Source organism: Myodes glareolus, chromosome 21 (genome assembly GCF_982192425.1).
Source record: "Myodes glareolus chromosome 21, mMyoGla1.1, whole genome shotgun sequence".
NCBI lineage: Eukaryota > Metazoa > Chordata > Mammalia > Rodentia > Cricetidae > Myodes > Myodes glareolus.
Genome location: NC_142046.1, coordinates 24,412,064 through 24,428,786, shown reverse-complemented (window position 1 = coordinate 24,428,786; position 16,723 = coordinate 24,412,064). Strand labels below are relative to the sequence as shown.

General features: G+C 34.2%; 1 protein-coding gene across 2 annotated transcripts in view; it reads left to right on the top strand.

Moving 5' to 3' along the window:
• Lrp1b (LDL receptor related protein 1B) overlaps positions 1 to 16,723 on the top strand; it is a 1,858,137-nt gene that overhangs the window by 1,687,132 nt on the left and 154,282 nt on the right. For both annotated transcript variants that reach the window (XM_087899923.1, XM_087899922.1), the window contains exon 67: positions 11,601 to 11,717. In XM_087899923.1, the coding sequence (XP_087756049.1) occupies positions 11,601 to 11,717 (117 nt within the window). The remainder of the gene's footprint in view (positions 1 to 11,600; positions 11,718 to 16,723) is intronic.

Sequence of the window (16,723 nt, the reverse complement as noted above, 5' to 3'; positions counted from 1 at the left end):
TACTGTATATTTGATAGTTAATGTTCAAATGACTTTAAACTTTTGGTCAAAACATAGTCATGCAAACTAGTTGCTTCTATGTAGTGTGCCTTTATATTTTTGTTAAAAATATTTCTCTAATCTATCTTTTCATGAGGTAAATGTGCTTGCTTCTACTCTGGGTTATATGATTGACTTAAATATTCATGGTCTGCTGAATCCTCTAAAAAGGCACTGACAATTTGTTTTCACTTGTAAAATAAATAGTTTGTCAGTCAAGTGTTTTTTTTTTTTTGGCTCTTTGTTGCCGAGGTTTCCTCACAGCTTTATTGTTTTGGCCCTTGGCGAGTCTGAAAGTCATGGTAAAGAACTTGTGTAGGAGCAAAACAAGATGGGAAGGATGGGAGGGATAGGGGAAAGAGAGGAGGAAGAGGGAGGGAGAGGGGAGAAAGAGAGAGAGAGAGAGAGAGAGAGAGAGAGAGAGAGAGAGAATTCATCCAAGTTTGCTCTACATCCTAAATTTTCTATTCCTTTCCAACAATCTCATCAAATAATGACTACCTCAGGGAATTAATTCTTATGTATATAAGCCCTCACTGTTAGTTTTTTCCCAGGGACAATTAGTTTTACCAGAAAGAAGGCAAGCCTTTAACACATGAACCTTGTGGGGACACTTAACATCCAAACTTTAACATATAAGATACACTGTGAGGAGTAGCAGAACTGTAGTATGCCAACAGATAGGAAAGACTGAATCAGACCTGTATTTTCACAATTTCTGGATAAATATCATTTTCCACCCTCTTTAACTTGACACAAACTGATAAATATACTAAATATATATATCTACCATTTTTTTCAGGTGCTTATTAAATTACTATGTTATTACTGTTGCTCAGTAATCATGAGTTCACATTTAAGCCAGTTTTTAGGTTCAATGTGGTATGTATTTTCAGTATTTGTGTTAAGGTAGAGGAGAAAAGTCATTCACAAAACATTAGGGCAGGTTCTGTATATATACTGTATATATATATATATATATATATATATATATATATATGCCAGTCTGTAGGCTATACATTAGGAAAATGTCTGTCAAGTCTTTCACATTTCAGGTTGCTTCTGTTCGATTTTGCTGTGCCAGCTCCACTGTGATTAAAATTAGAACCTGTTCTTCAAAAATGTGTATTCAGTGTGTGCTTCTGACTGTCAGAGTCATACACACTGGGGAGCTGCAACAAACTGACCATTTAAAAATATAGGCTCACTTTTTAATTACCTCAAAAATATTTTTTTGTTTTAAAAGAAAATAAAATAAGTACATGGAAAGCTTTAGGTAACTTTTATCTATTAGTGTGTAGAATAGACAAAGATGGAATTGCTAGAACATTCTTACCTGAGTCTGTAACTGATGTTCTTTGAGGAAAAAAATTAAAGCAAACCTGCTTCTGTGCTATGGAAATTTGATCCCTCTTCAAACTGGTCCAGAAATACAATTCTCTTCATAAAATTTGTCTTAAAATTCTCAAGTCTACAGATTTTTTTTTGAGCAAAGAAAGACAAGTGGAGTAGCCAGGATTTTGTAGACACAACACAGAGGCAAAAGATGAAAATATAAGTAATTTCCTTTTGCCCACCCCCAGTTCGCAAGCATAATGTTGCAATACAAATTTTTAAAAATAAAGATGAAGACAGATTCTTGTCAAGAATGGGAGCATTGCAGAATTCAATTTGACACTTTCTAAAAGTGGATAATGCAAATTTGAAAAGTTTCCACAGACAATTACATCAAAATGACATACAATTTAGAGAATGTCATTATTAGAGCTTCTCCAGAGCTGGCTTGTTCCAAATTCTCCTCTTTATAAAGGAATTAAGCTATTTGTAATTTGTTTTACTTGTAAGCGTCACTTGATTCTTCTTGGGTTAATGAAGAGAAAAAAATACAATTTCAAAAACAAACCAGAAGTACTTGGATCCCAGATAGACCAGATCTAACTAGAATTGTTCCTCTCATCTTCTATAACAGTTATGCATCCTTCTACATTCTTGGGGGAAAATGTGTACAAAAGTGCTCATTGAATAATATTTGCCAATTGATGAGAAGTTAACATCAAGTTAAATTTCAGAGGTGAACATTCACTAATAGGAATCTTAAGTGTTCTAGAAAATCTATATCTTAAAGGTGGTAGCACAGTATTTTATGTAGACCATCTGTTCAAATTTGCCTTATTTACCTCTCCATTCCAGTGAGCCAGCATGTCCCTCCAAAGGACATATTTCACATTTGTCTTTCTTAATTTTCCATATTAAACAAAAATCCCAGATAGCATCTTTCAGGATCCCTTAATCATGCTCTAAAATTCACATGCGAAACCACCATCTCTACTAATTCAGTTTTCTTATCTTCCAAACTTCCACAGAACAGGCCACTGAGCTATGAGCACTCAATGGTCTTCCAGCCCAAAGTTCAGATACTACTGAAATCCTCTCCCAAACACATGGTCAGGTCTGTCACAACAATATTCTACTCCTGGTAACAATTAATGACATAACTAGGATTTCTTGAGATTAAAGTGCTTATTTCATTTTATAGCTTGGCCGTCATCCAAGAATATCAAACTTTTTGAAGTTGAAGTCAAGGAGGTACATTAACTAGGGGCTTGTTTTACATGGCTTTCTCAGCCTGCCTTCTCATAGCATCAAATCTATCCACCCATCCAGTTCTAGGAAGGTGAGCATCCAAACAGACTAGGTTCTCACAAAGCCAGTACATGCAGTAGAATCAAAAGCCAGTGCCACTGTCCTTGGCTTCTCATTCAGCCCTTCTTGTCAGCCACGTTCAGAGAGTCAGGTTTGATCACATGCTCCATCAGTCCCAGGAGGGGGAAGACCTTGGAATTCCCACAGGGCAGGGAACCCTGACTGCTCTTTGGACTGGAGAGGGAAGGGGAGGGTGAATGAAAGAAGGCGGAGGGAAATGAGAGGAGGGAAGGAGGTGAAAAAATTTAATAATAATAATAATAATAATAATAATAATAAGAAGAAGAAGAAGAAGAAGAAGAAGAAGAAGAAGAAATGAGGAAAAAAATCTATCCACCCAGGTGTAACACTTCTTTCAGTGATGTAGGCCCACACACATCAATCATTAATCAATTGTAGTTTTCTTTGATGATCTCCATTTGCTCAAAAGACAAATTTCTTTTATGAGGGGTGGTAGCTACACTTATCTTTGCTTATAAGGCTAAGACTTAGAATATAGTAAGGATTTATGAGAGTCCAAAAAAGTGTTGTCAGTAGATTCTCTTCTAAGATCCTTGACGTCAATAATCCAGAAAATCTGCCTGGTTATCCAGTACCAGGCATGATTCCCCTGGTGTTGAATGACTCTAAGTCTAATTGGACAGTACTGGGTGTCACCAACATGTGAGTGACCTATATTGCACCTTTATGCATATCTTGCCATGCCAGTAATTGTGTTCCATAGGTGTGACAGATTGGGTAGAACTGTGTTGCTCTTTTCCTCCTTTAGTAGGTTTCACGGTATTTTCTCAAAGCACACAAATTGATCTCAGAAAAGACGTTGTCTGAACAGATCATCTGAGATCATGTGAGTTCTGTATCCTAAGTAAACAGCATCTTCAACAATAGTGGTCCACATGCAGCTCTGATATACAACAAAGGGCTATAACAATAATCTATACTGTGAGTAAATTGGACAACCTTGACCAACCATTTGGAAGAATGTTTCTGCTGCCCATACTGGAATTTTGTTAGTCTATGATTCTTTTTTAAAACAAGATGAGTTCAAGTGTCTTAATTTCATTTAAGACATATCCCCATATAGTCTTACATGTGTATAGGTAGGTATACATATACACTTATGTGTATTTTGTAAATATACATGTAAAAAAGTATAGATATGGCACTGGAGGGTTTCAAGTTAGGTTAGTGGGGAGAGGTTAGAGGAAGAAAATGAAGGATAAAGTGATGGGATTCTAGTTCAATTGAAAACAATAAAAAAAATCAATCAAAAAATCACTCCCCGGGTTTGCCCACAGGCCAGTTTGGTGGGGTCAATTTCTCACTTGGGATTTCTTCATTCATAGTAACTCTCACTTATGTCAAAATGACATAAAACTGGCAAACCAATTTTCAACTTTTTCTATTGTTACTCTTTGTTGAGGTCTTTCTCTGAAATTCTTGCCTACCAAAAGATTATAAAAGTGTTTCTTATAATCCATAAATGTTATATTACTATTATTATCATTGAAGCATAATTTAGGTATAGATTAAGGTGTAATTGAAGTATGGTTATAATTTCGGTAATTTTTTTTAGAATTTTATCTTGCTAGTAAACTGAATAGAGGCTGTTATTGAAATTCACTGGGATTAGGTATTACACTTCTGGAGCCATTCATTCAATGTTACATCCCTACAATTACCATAGTTTTATAATATTTCTTTAAAACATACTGTAAATGTTCTCCTGCTTTCTCAAGATGATTTAATTATTCTCTATCATTGATACTTTCTTATATCATTGTAATTATATCTATCTTTTTGAAGGTAATAATAGAATTGTCATGGTTAGTGAACCAACTGTGTATAAAGTCAAAGGAAATGGTCAGTATAACAACTGAGGGTTCAAATCACTGAAGACTGTGCATCTATATTTCCTAGGAATTGCTCAGTTTCCTTCTGCAAAGTTTTGTAATTTCCCTTATGAGAATCTTACAGAAACATATAAATAAATTTCATGCATGGATAACTCTCATATTCTACTCCTTTCCTTTATTCATATAGCTCTTCTATCATCCATAGACTCCTTTGTCTCTAAAGGATACTTATATGTCTCTCTTACTGTTGCTAACATGACAGGTCTCTAGTTCTTCCTTCCAGAGACATAACTGTACAGTCATTGACTTCTTTTTATCTCTTCTTAGAAGTACACATATGCAAAATGTAATCCAGCGTATAGTGCACATAGAGGATCCCTGACCCTACCTTTCTGGAATGATCATATTTGTAACAGTACCTCCTAGTTTACATTAAAAAAAAACCTTAAGAAGTTTAAAATATGGCAATTATTCTATTCATGTTCACAATGGTAAAATGTGGGAAAAGTCTTTCTTCCACTGCCATTTAATTCTTCTAATTAATGATAAAACCCTGAATATAGTGAGAATTGATGATAGTCTGAAGTACTGTAGTGTGAAATGTGTGTATGTGTGTGCTTATAGGTGCTTGTGTATTATTTTCTCCTCAGTGTTTGCTTAATGAAATCACCAAGCTATATTTAATAAATAGTGATATAATCTGGATTCCATTCTAGTGACTATGATTTCAGGAATGAGAGAGGGTTTGGTAAAGGCAAATTTTTAGTTTCCTCATTGTCATGTTTAATATTTATTGTTAAACTTGACAGTACTTAGAGTCAGCGATGACACAAGGCTTGGAGAATGTCTGGAGAGAATTTTCCTCTTTGGGCTAATTTAAGTGGAAAGGGGCACCTAATCATGAATAGCGTATTTTGTGGCCTAGTGTCCTGAACTGTATAAATGAGGAGAAAGCTAGCTCAGCACCAACATGCATTCTTTTATTTCTAGAAAGTAGGTGCAATGTGATGATGAGCTGATGCCCACTCCAATAGAATGCCTTGCTTGCCTTGATGGGTGGTGAAACCAAAATATACTTCCCTTTCTTCCTTAAAGTTGAATATAAGATCCTTTGGCAAAGCAAACAATTAATATAGAAAACAGGCACCATGAAGTCAGGGGAGTTGCTGTGATTAATTGTTTGTAGGTTTCTGGAACTTATTTAAGCAACCAATGTGGAAGGGTTTGCAATTGTCTTGAGAAGCCCTAGAATTATGTAAGCAGAAACTAATGGTTGTTATCTTTGGAGTCTGGAAAACCAAAAAAACACAAAGAAGTTGGAACGGTGAAGGCCCAACTCCTAAGCTGTCAAAGAACAAATTTTTATTGGGAAATGGAATATAGGCCATTTGATTTATGTTCTGACAAAAAAAAAAAGTATATGGACTTACTCTTCCTTGTCCTGAACTAATTGGGACTTAATTCAAAAGTGGTGTAAAGTGAAAGAAATTTCTAAACCTTGAGGGCATTCCAACCATGCCATGGCTGCTGACTGTATTCTCATTCACAACTAAAGGGACAAGAACGACAAAAGTTTTGATGTTTGGGTAAGAAAAGAAATGCAAGATACTGAAAAGTTGCAGACCTGATAGGGCAGAACACACATTTGCAATTGTTAAAAATGATTAGGACTCTTGTAGTTTTTGTCTAGGGCTGAAGTCTCAGGTGCTTTATCCTTAATGTTGTTCTTGTTCAGGACATGTTTAGGTAGCCAAGCAGGTGGAACTATCGGCAACTAAGGAGTTCTGAGAGTAGCTGTGGAAGTGGTAAACTACCAATGACAAAGGAACTCAAATTGATTATCCAATACTAAATAACCAACCCTGATAACATATACAAAGTTTATGTGCAATATATACATTGTACTAGATGAACTGTATAGGATAGATAGATAGATAGATAGATATAGAGATAGTGATAGAGATAGCAATTATAGATATAGATATAGATATAGATATAGATATAGATATAGATATAGATATAGATATAGATATAGATATATTGTTTGTGTAACAACAATTAAAAAGAGTTCATGAACTTAAAAAGTCCCAAGGTGAAAGTAACATGGGAGGGCTTGGAGGAAGGAAAGGGAAATGGGAAAATGTTGTAATTATATTAGAATCATAAAAATACCAAATTCTAAAGTTACTAAGACAAAGGGAAATTTGTATTTTAATGGCAAAAGAAATTAAAATGCTTTAGATATTTGAATCAGAGAGAGGGGTGATGGCAGGAAGAAGTGGAGGGTAGAGGAGAAGAGGGTAAGGGAGGAAAGAGGAAGAGAATGCTCCAAAGTGAAATTTAAATGAAACATAAAAATAAACAAATAAACAAACAAAAACCCATAAACTGGGGTTTCTGCTCTAAGAACTGTTGTTCACCAAATACCTAGAGGGATGTTTCCCAGGCAGCAAAACCAGTACTGATGGAACTAACGGAACGGATCGTCAGGATCTTGAAGGAACACTTGGCACAACATCAAAAAGGGTCTCGTATTGGAAGAAAGAAGATGCAAATGAGAGGAGAGCATGGAGGCTTAAGCATGGCTTCCTGGTGAGGTGATGCAGTGTGTTGTAGGCTGTGGGAGCCTGAAAAAACACCATAGTGTGGAACTGAGAAGCTGTAACCTAAATACAGAAAAGAGCCCAGGATACTGAAAATGTTAGGAGTTTAGGATATATGAGATAACCTGGTTCTGTGAAGTACAACTGATGGAAAAAAGAGGCAGAAAGAGAGAATAGGGAGAGAGACCCAGATAGGCAGAGACTGAGATACAGAGATATTGAGAGACACAGAGATTGGGAGAACAACAGGATGAGTGACAGAATGACACAATTAGGGAATGACAGAAGGAGAATGTGTGTCAGATTCAGCACAAACAGATGTACCTACACCCAAAGGTCTGATTCCATCACCAGGGCCATCTTCAACACATGCAGCTGCAACTGGCTTTTTCCCCTCTCAGATTTGACTATCCCATTATCTGACTTTTTCTTGCTGTGTTACCAATATTCCCTTTTAGGATAGAAAGTTACTGTATGCTGTTGTGTATCAAATCTTTCTAACATGCTTTTGGTTTTATAAGGGTCACAGTTAAAAGATTACTTGATTTGCAGAAGAGAATTTTTAATGTTGGATTTTTTTAAAAAAAATTTCACTCTCAAAGATTTGGGACTTTCGACATTAGATTGAATATATTTTGTATGATAGGATGGCCATGCACTTATGGAGTCAAGAGTTTAAAATTTAATAACGATGTGTTTAAGAGAGGATTTGTGATTTTAATATTTATTTAAATTTGAAAAGATCTGTAATTATTTAGGATACAAACCTTTGGGCTTGTCTTTGTGGGATTTTCTAGAATGACTTAATCGAAGTTCAAACACTCATATGAAGTATGTCATTCCAAGTCTGAGATTCTGTACTGCATACAATGGAGAAGAAGGCAAACCAAACACCATCATCTACTGCTTTCTACTTCCTACCTACACATACATTGTGATCAGATGTCTCATGTCTCACCTACATTATCATCCCTATCATGGATTATACCCTCAAACAGTTTGTCAAGCAAACCTTCCTTTCATTACTGAAGTTGCTTTTATAATATGCCTTATCACACCAATAAGAAATTAAGAAATATCACTAGTATACCTGGCACATGTTACATGTCCACTGTAGTACATCCAATCACAGAATATTTTAATTGTTCTACAGGCTACATAGCTGTGTTTACATGATTTTCATGTAATCTCATAACTAAAATTAAGTAATTTGTAAACAAAATTTATATAGTTTTACATATATCAGTTCATCTTTCCCAATATAATTTCTGCATGCCTTCAGTGGAAATTCTACTAATGAGATATATCTTTGTAAATTAATCTCAAATAATAATCCTAATAAAATAATATAAAAACAAATTTTAAATGCTTTTGAGAAACTCAGAAAACGTACGTTAGAATTAGGCTAATCTCATATTCTCATCAAGAATGGCCCTTCCTGGAACTGCTGAAAGAAATTTAGGTCATTTTGCAAATTTTCCTTCTGATTCTGATCTTTTATAAATTTACATGGATTTTCAAAACATTACCTAAAATAATTTAAACAATGCTTGTTAAGAGTCAAATAAAATTAATGTTTATATAGGGCTGCATTCTAGAGAAGTTTTTTGTTGACAAAATAAAAAAATTTGGCTGAATTGTTGAGTACCAAGTTTCAATTTTTAGTCATTAATGAAACCCCAATATTAGTTGCTTATTTCATTATCAACTATTGTTTGTATTATACTATATTGATATTCTTCAGATTATAAATTAGCCTTTAAGTGAATAAACTATGAAAAATATATTATAAAACACCAAGTATAGCTCCTACTGCTGGCACAGGTTAACTTCTGAGTAATCATTAGAAAGCAAGCAGGAAAGGTAGAAGGAAATATAGGCAGTCTTTTTTTTTTTTTTGCAGAAGAAAGTTGCATTTAAATTCTGTCCCGAGAATTCCTTCTGTAAAGTGTTTCAGAGCACTAGCTTAATATAAACTCCTGTTTCGTTATTGAGCTCCTTTTGGAAATTGAAGAAATTACTTAAACTTTCTGATGTTTGTGCTTCTCCTTTATTTAAATAAATGCAATAATCCTTCATTAAGATATTATGGGAATTGAGAGTGATTGTGTTTATTAAAATGCCTAGCTAGGAGCTGGGCTGAGTTCAGAACAGATATTTACTGTTTAATTTTCTAAATTATTCCTAAATCACTTTGCTTTTCATTATGAATTGGAGTTAAAAGTTTACACTGTGCACTTTTGGAATACAGAGTAGCAACCATCACCAAGTAATTACTGTTACTTTCAGTTCACTTGTTTTAATAGTCTGAAAATGTAAGATTCCCTGCTCATCTCAGTTGTGGCTATGCAACTCTGTTCTTCAAGGCTATGACACAATATCAGACATTAATAACATAAAAGACAGAACAAGATTCAGTATGCAGTCTTATTGCTTCTAGACCCAAGAGTTCTTCATGTAACAACATAAAGGAAGATTTTAAAGGAATAAGCCAAGCTGCTCACCTTCTGCTTTACAGAGACCCATCAGGGAAAGTGCTAAGGACAAAATATACCTTTTAAGATTGTAGTGACCAATTCACTCCAAAAAGAACCCAATTCCTAACAACCATGTAACTACAGCTACTGCTGATAAGTTTGGCACCCTCAGGACACAATCACGTGGCAATAGTTACACCAGTTGGGGCCCCAAGCTTTCAGTTTGTGATTCTTTCCAGGAACACATCATATCCCTAATTTAACTATGTCTGAGAAGTTGATCTGCATGTATATAAGAAAAATATTTCTAAGCTGGGGTTTTAGTTTATAATTTTGTTATTGAATTTGTATCTTGACCCTTAAGAACATATGTAGTCAGTCTAAACCACTGATCAAGGGCAGTATTATCATCACACATTTCGTTAGAAATCTGAGTTTAATCCCCAATAACAGGGAAAAGCAATCCAATCCTGATAAGTCATAACCAACATTAGAGCCCAATTCTAAGTGATTCTACAAAGAGTAGTGAAAGTTTAAAGTTCATGCGGTCTATAGTTAGATTGACACTAAAGAAGTGTAGAAACTCTCACTTCAGTTTTTGTTTCTATTGCTTAATTTTTCATATCAATTTGATCTGAACTTACATAGAGTACCAAATCAGGAGTAAAACTAGATGTTTTATAGTATTTGGCCTGCCATTTACTAGTACTTAAAATCCATCAGAATCCTAAACTTGAAAGAGTTTCTGTTGATTTAATGTACAGTCAAAGCCTTGTTAATAATTCTTCTTAGTCTTCAGGGAATTGTATGAAGATTTGTGTAGAATGAAATCTTTTCAGTATTCCTACTTTGCTCACATACTAAGAGGCATTGATATAGGTTGAGCCTCCCATTAGAAAGACTAAGTTCTGAAATGGTTCCGTCCTTAAAAGACTATGAGCATGCCTTTGTTGCCAAGAGAAGAGAACTTCACACCTAACTACATGTGTTAGACTCAGGTCACAACATAGGAACATTGAAAAGGTTTTATAAAATCTTGTTTGGCAAAAAATATATAAATATATATATATATTATTTATATATTATATATTATTAATATATTATATTTACTACATTTATATGGTATATATGCAGACTCAGGTCACACCATGGGAACATTGAAGAAGTTGTATAAAATCTTGTTTATATATAATATATAAATATAGATGTGATATTTTTATTAATACATGATACACATTACTTATATGGTATATACTATACATTTATATGGTATGTATTGTCAATATTATATAACATAATATATTATGTAAAATAACTGAATTGTATTTACTCTTGGTTGTCATCCAAGAAATATTTCATCATGTTTACATAGGTGTAAAAATCTGCAAAATATTGGAACCATAAAATGCTTCCTATCCCACACTGTTTGAATAATGTACATCCAAAGTACATAATATACAATTTATGAGTAAACCATAGTCAGGACTGACCAAGAACATGCAACTGGCAGCAGGTAAAATATGAAACATTGATGAACAGATTGTTATACATGGATAACTCATATTTATAAACTCTTTGTGAAACAGGACAACATAAACGCTCAGTGATATTACAATAATTTATTTTGTTACTTTGCGTAGAAGCAGAAAAAGAAGTATAGTTTGGGACAAGTTTGACAATACTACTGCACACATCACTTGTTGGTTTAATTGCTTTTTAATTTTCCAGTGATAATATGGAACAAGTGCAAAGGGTCAAATGGACTCAAAACTTGAGTTCATCTTCCCTTTGCAATAATTCTCAGTCAGTACTGAACAGAAGTTCCTGAGATGTGATATGCCATGCACTGACAAAGCAGTTAGACTATTGTAAGGATGTCGTAATGGAAGCCAACCATGTAAACTCAGGTTCTCTCATTACAGATAAAAAGACTTGTGGACCTCATGAATTCCAGTGTAAGAACAACAACTGTATTCCAGATCACTGGCGGTGTGATAGCCAGAATGACTGCAGTGATAATTCTGATGAAGAAAACTGCAGTAAGTAAATTTTGCCTCATGACCTTCCATGCCTGACACTCCATTCAATGAACAAGCAGGACGGCATTTTTTTTTTTTATTTCTGTTAAAGCAAAATTTGGACCCCTCTGTCCTGACGTTCATATTCTTATACATATATTCACATTTGGACAGAATATGCAGAATAAATTGACCTGATTCTTAAAGGGTAAAATGATTGGGCTGCTTACTCTGGGAGTTATTTTCTTTCTGCTTGCAGAATTGGTAGACGAGTATCAGGAGGTTTAATACAGACCATTAGTATGCAATGAAGAAAGCCCTTGATGCAAGTTCATACAATGAGCTGACTGATGTGCAGACAGCACAACACATATCATTTTTAACGGATGCTATTCATTCCATTTCTGCCTCAATCCTTTCACACTACAAATTCACCCAAGAGCATCTTTCAGTGAGTTATCATTTATCCTCTCTGGAGTAGTGAACACCATCTGCATTCAGGATGCTTTTATCAGAAAATAGAATAACACTGATGGCACCTGCCTGCTGAACTTTCATACAATAAATTTGAAAGCCATAATTATCCAATAATTATATTTTCTCACTAAGACAGAGTATCTGTGTTTAAGCATTATTCCTCAGTAAAATTCTTATCACTGCTTTTATGTATAAGTAAAAAGTGATATCACCATGATTAAAATGAGAAAATAACCAAATTATATTTGTTAAGTATCTATATTTTGCTTCTTCCTAAAAATTTTGATGCAGATGGATATCAGTAATGTTATCTGTTAAAAACAATCATTCCCAGAAGACAACGCCATAATCTACACAGCAATACATTACAGAAAGGCATGTATGTGGTGGAGTGAATCATTTAGATATTCATCCTGCACAACATGTGTTAATGTCTCAGATAACTTTTGGAGAAGTGAAACCTGTGACTGACAATCAAATTATTGGGGATATCTGACTGTGGCAGCACTTGGCGAGCTCTCACTTTTATATACATAGTCCTAATGGATCACTGTTTACAAATGTAAAGAATATTGCATGGACTTATGAGACTGTTAGACTCATTTCATCAACAGTTAAAACTCATTTCATCACCTTTAACTATTCTTAGGTTCTCAGGTTCTCAGATATATATAACAGGCTCAGTAACTAATATTAAAGTTAGATGGATATATGACATCAATAAAAAGTAAATTTAAAATACAAGAATTTACATACTTGATGCATCCAATATTTCTTAGATTTCCTTGATGTGCTTCATCTTAATCATATAGATGACAAAGACTCCATTTTGAAAAATACAGAAGACAGCAGGCTAAGTGAGAAGAAACCTTGGAGACATTTCTCCCTTCTTTCCTCCACTCTTCTTGCATTTCCCCCTTTCCTATATGTGAACAGAAATTGAATTGTGGGATTTAAGTGTCCTAGATCAATTTGCTACTATGTTTTATTTTTATTTTATGGTAGAATTTGCTATATGACCAAATCGGCCCTAAACTCATTGTGTTGCCCAAGCAGTCCTTGGATTTGTGAACTTCCTGCATCACCATCCAGTGTACCTTGCATGATAATCTTGCTCCACCAGCTAAGGTAGACCTTTGTTCACTGAGTTGTTGAAATTATACAAGAAATTAGATTATTGCTTCAATACAAAAAAAGTAGAGAAGGTTGAGAGTTGAGATAGCTTGTCTCTGAATCAACTGGAATTCCCAATGTGGATGAGTGTTATTGTTTAGACATGGAGAAGTCAGCCAGTGACCAAAGAACTATTCACTAATCAGTGAAAACCTATCTATTAGAAAGACGATTTCTTTGATCAGGGTGTTTATTTTCTCTATGGTATCTTCAGAATCTGTACACTTTAATGAATATTCAATACTTTCTGTTAATCATTTATTAAGTAGAAAAACATACCAGAAATTGTAAATCAATTTTACTTTTATGAAACAGCACACATATTCTCTTAACAAACACTCACATAATCTTAAATCTCACTTGGATTGCTTTACTTATGAATCTGACTTAGTATATTTTATTTTAAACCATGCTACAAGAACTTCCGTTATCTGTATGAGAATAATTAAAGCAGTAAAGAAGGTGTTAATTGTCAACTGTGTGTGAAATCAAAGATGCTCTTTGCATTCTTACATTCACATGGAATTATTGGTCCATAGTCATTGATTGTCATCTGCTGATCATATCATTTGCAAAGTGTTCAATGGGCATTGCCTCAGCAATGATCTCTGCTCTACAGTCAAGGAATTATCACTGTCATTGGACCATATTTTAATCCAAACCAGTCATGAAAATGCCTGAGAACTCTCACCATTTTCTTACATTGTCAATAACAATGTGATATATGCCACTGGTATTTACTAAGTAATCAATGTAGATAGTTAAGTAGTTCATATGTTTTGAACTAATATAGCTTATTATCAATTCTTGAATGCTATGCCGTTTTATCACAAAATTGGGTTTTGTATATAGACAAGATTCCTGTAGTTTATTGGAATTTCTAGAGACTTCACATTGAATCTATATAAAACTATTTTATGGTATATCCTATACAATAAATGCAACAATTCCAAATTACTGACACCCATATTTATATAACTTTTGCTGGACATAGAGTAACTGATTCTCAGTAGAGAATCTGTAGATTGCATATCTATGCTATGCTGTGAAGTGTGTGGTTTGGAAAGTTGATTTCCTTCTTGAGCTTCTCTGTGTTCTTTTCATCAAGGATGGTTTTAATTACAGTTTCCAAAGCTGAGACTGTGTTTTTGCCTCCCTTAATATTGAAGAAAATAGTCATTCTGTGTGGTGCCCCACTCTCATGGTTCATTGTTAACTTTGAAATCCAGGAATCTTCCCAGACAGAAGAAATGGACCCCATAGAAGCTTCTTGGTGGGCAATGTGCCCAGGCAGATTTACAGAAAGCATTGTAAACAGTTCATGTGCTGGGTTCCTATCTACCCCTGGGATACAGTTTATATGACAGACAGAATGGGAATAAGATTTCAGTTATTCTATGAGAAAGATGGCATTCAGACTTTCTTTACAAATCGGGTATCAGACAGGGACATTTCCCCACTGCTGAAGTTCTAATATGCACAAATAATGCTACCTGGCCATAAATTTGAAAACTGTTCTTCTACTTTATCTGAAAGGCTAAAATATTTTATAAGCACTTGTAATTTTAAGAATAACTGATTTAAATTCATTTAAAAAATTTTTTTCAGCTATCTTAAGATAAGTAAATGTTCTTTGCTATGTAAACGAAGTTTAGAAACATATTACACATCCCGTTCCTCAATGGCACATGAATGTATGAGGAGTTACCATTGCTTCTTTTCATAGATATATGTGCCGGCAAATTTCAGTGCATGGCAAAAATTACTGAGAATTTCCATTGTTAATTAAAATATTTTCATAGCATATTTTCATAGCAAATAGCAGTCTCTCTTCTTTACTGGAGCAACAAATCTAATGATTTCAGACAAAGACATTACGAAACAAATTGACTGTATAACTAACTACTAAGCAAATGCCTCCAACAGATAATATAACTTATATACAATCTTATGTCAGCAATTTACAACTCTCCATACAGCAACATATGTCAAAGCCTAGGAAGCCATTTAGCACATAGGAAATATGTCTGCTTTGAAACAGACTAAACACAAGGACTAAAAGCAGAAGGACTCCTGCTCACATTCAAGCACATATATGTGAACGTTTCCTGTGTAGTTTTTAAGCATTTAGCTTATGTTATAACTGTACTTTTATCTTTATTTTCATAATTAAAATTATTTTGTCAGTCATCATTGCTAAAATTTGCACATACTGCATCACGTCTTCTTTTTTTCTTAGAATAAAATTCTTTGCTTTTACAAAGTCCAATAAAACATGATAACTTTTGTGTTGGGTGATGTTGAGAACAATTAAGTAAAATAGACAGAGATAGGCAGGTGTCCAATAAAAGAAATTCAGCTTCCTACTGTCCTGCAATCATTTCTGCAGTCTGTTGAAAGCAATGTAAACTACAGAAGTCTTGGCTATCTAGCTGTATTAGTTCAATTCAATACTAGTTCCTTTGAATACTCTGCCATTTAGAGTAAAGTTAGAATTCTCTCTATGCCTCAGTTTACTCAATTACATAGAAAAAAAGCAATGCAAATGCATTATACATTTGCTTTGAGGTTTGAGAATTAAGTTAGTGCAAATACTCAGCAATTTATTTACATAATGTCCAATGACAATTAGATAATTAGTACTTGGCAGTTACTGCTTTTATTAGTGTCAACAGAGTTATTTTCAGAAAAGGAAATTATATGTATATATATATATACACACACACACACACACACACACACACACACACACACACAGAATAAAGACAAGAGAAAGCGCTGCTACTCTAATGCCCACTGAACAAAGATTCAGCGAGTCCTGTTGGAAACTGTCCATTATGGCCTGAAAATATGACTTAGCAATTAAGAGCCCTGTCTGCTCTTCCAGAGGACAAAGTTTCAGTTCCAAGGACCCACATGACCCCTCACAACTCTCTGGGGCAAAACACCAATGCACAAAAAAATAAAATAAAATAAATCAAAAAAAGAAAAAAATCTACTTTGTTTTATTTTCGTTTCTGGATTTTTTGTTTGCTTGTTTTTTATTTGTTGTTGTTTTCTGTTTTGTTTTTCTTTAAGACAAGTTTTACTGTCTAGTAAAAATCTAGTAAATCAAAAGCTAGCTTATGATTTGCTATACTCTCCAACCTGGACTCAAACTTGGAATTGTAGGTGTAAACTGTAAGGCCCAGTCAGTTACTTGGTCTCATTTTTCTAAATTGTATTTTGTTTTACTTATAGACTAAAGGTCATTTACTAAGACATACTCAATTCTAAAGTTGAAAAAAGAACTCTCCAATACCTATGACATTCCCACGGTTATTCAAAGTTCCCATTGAGTAAAATGTAGGAGTTATGACACCAGCCAAGCCCTGCTA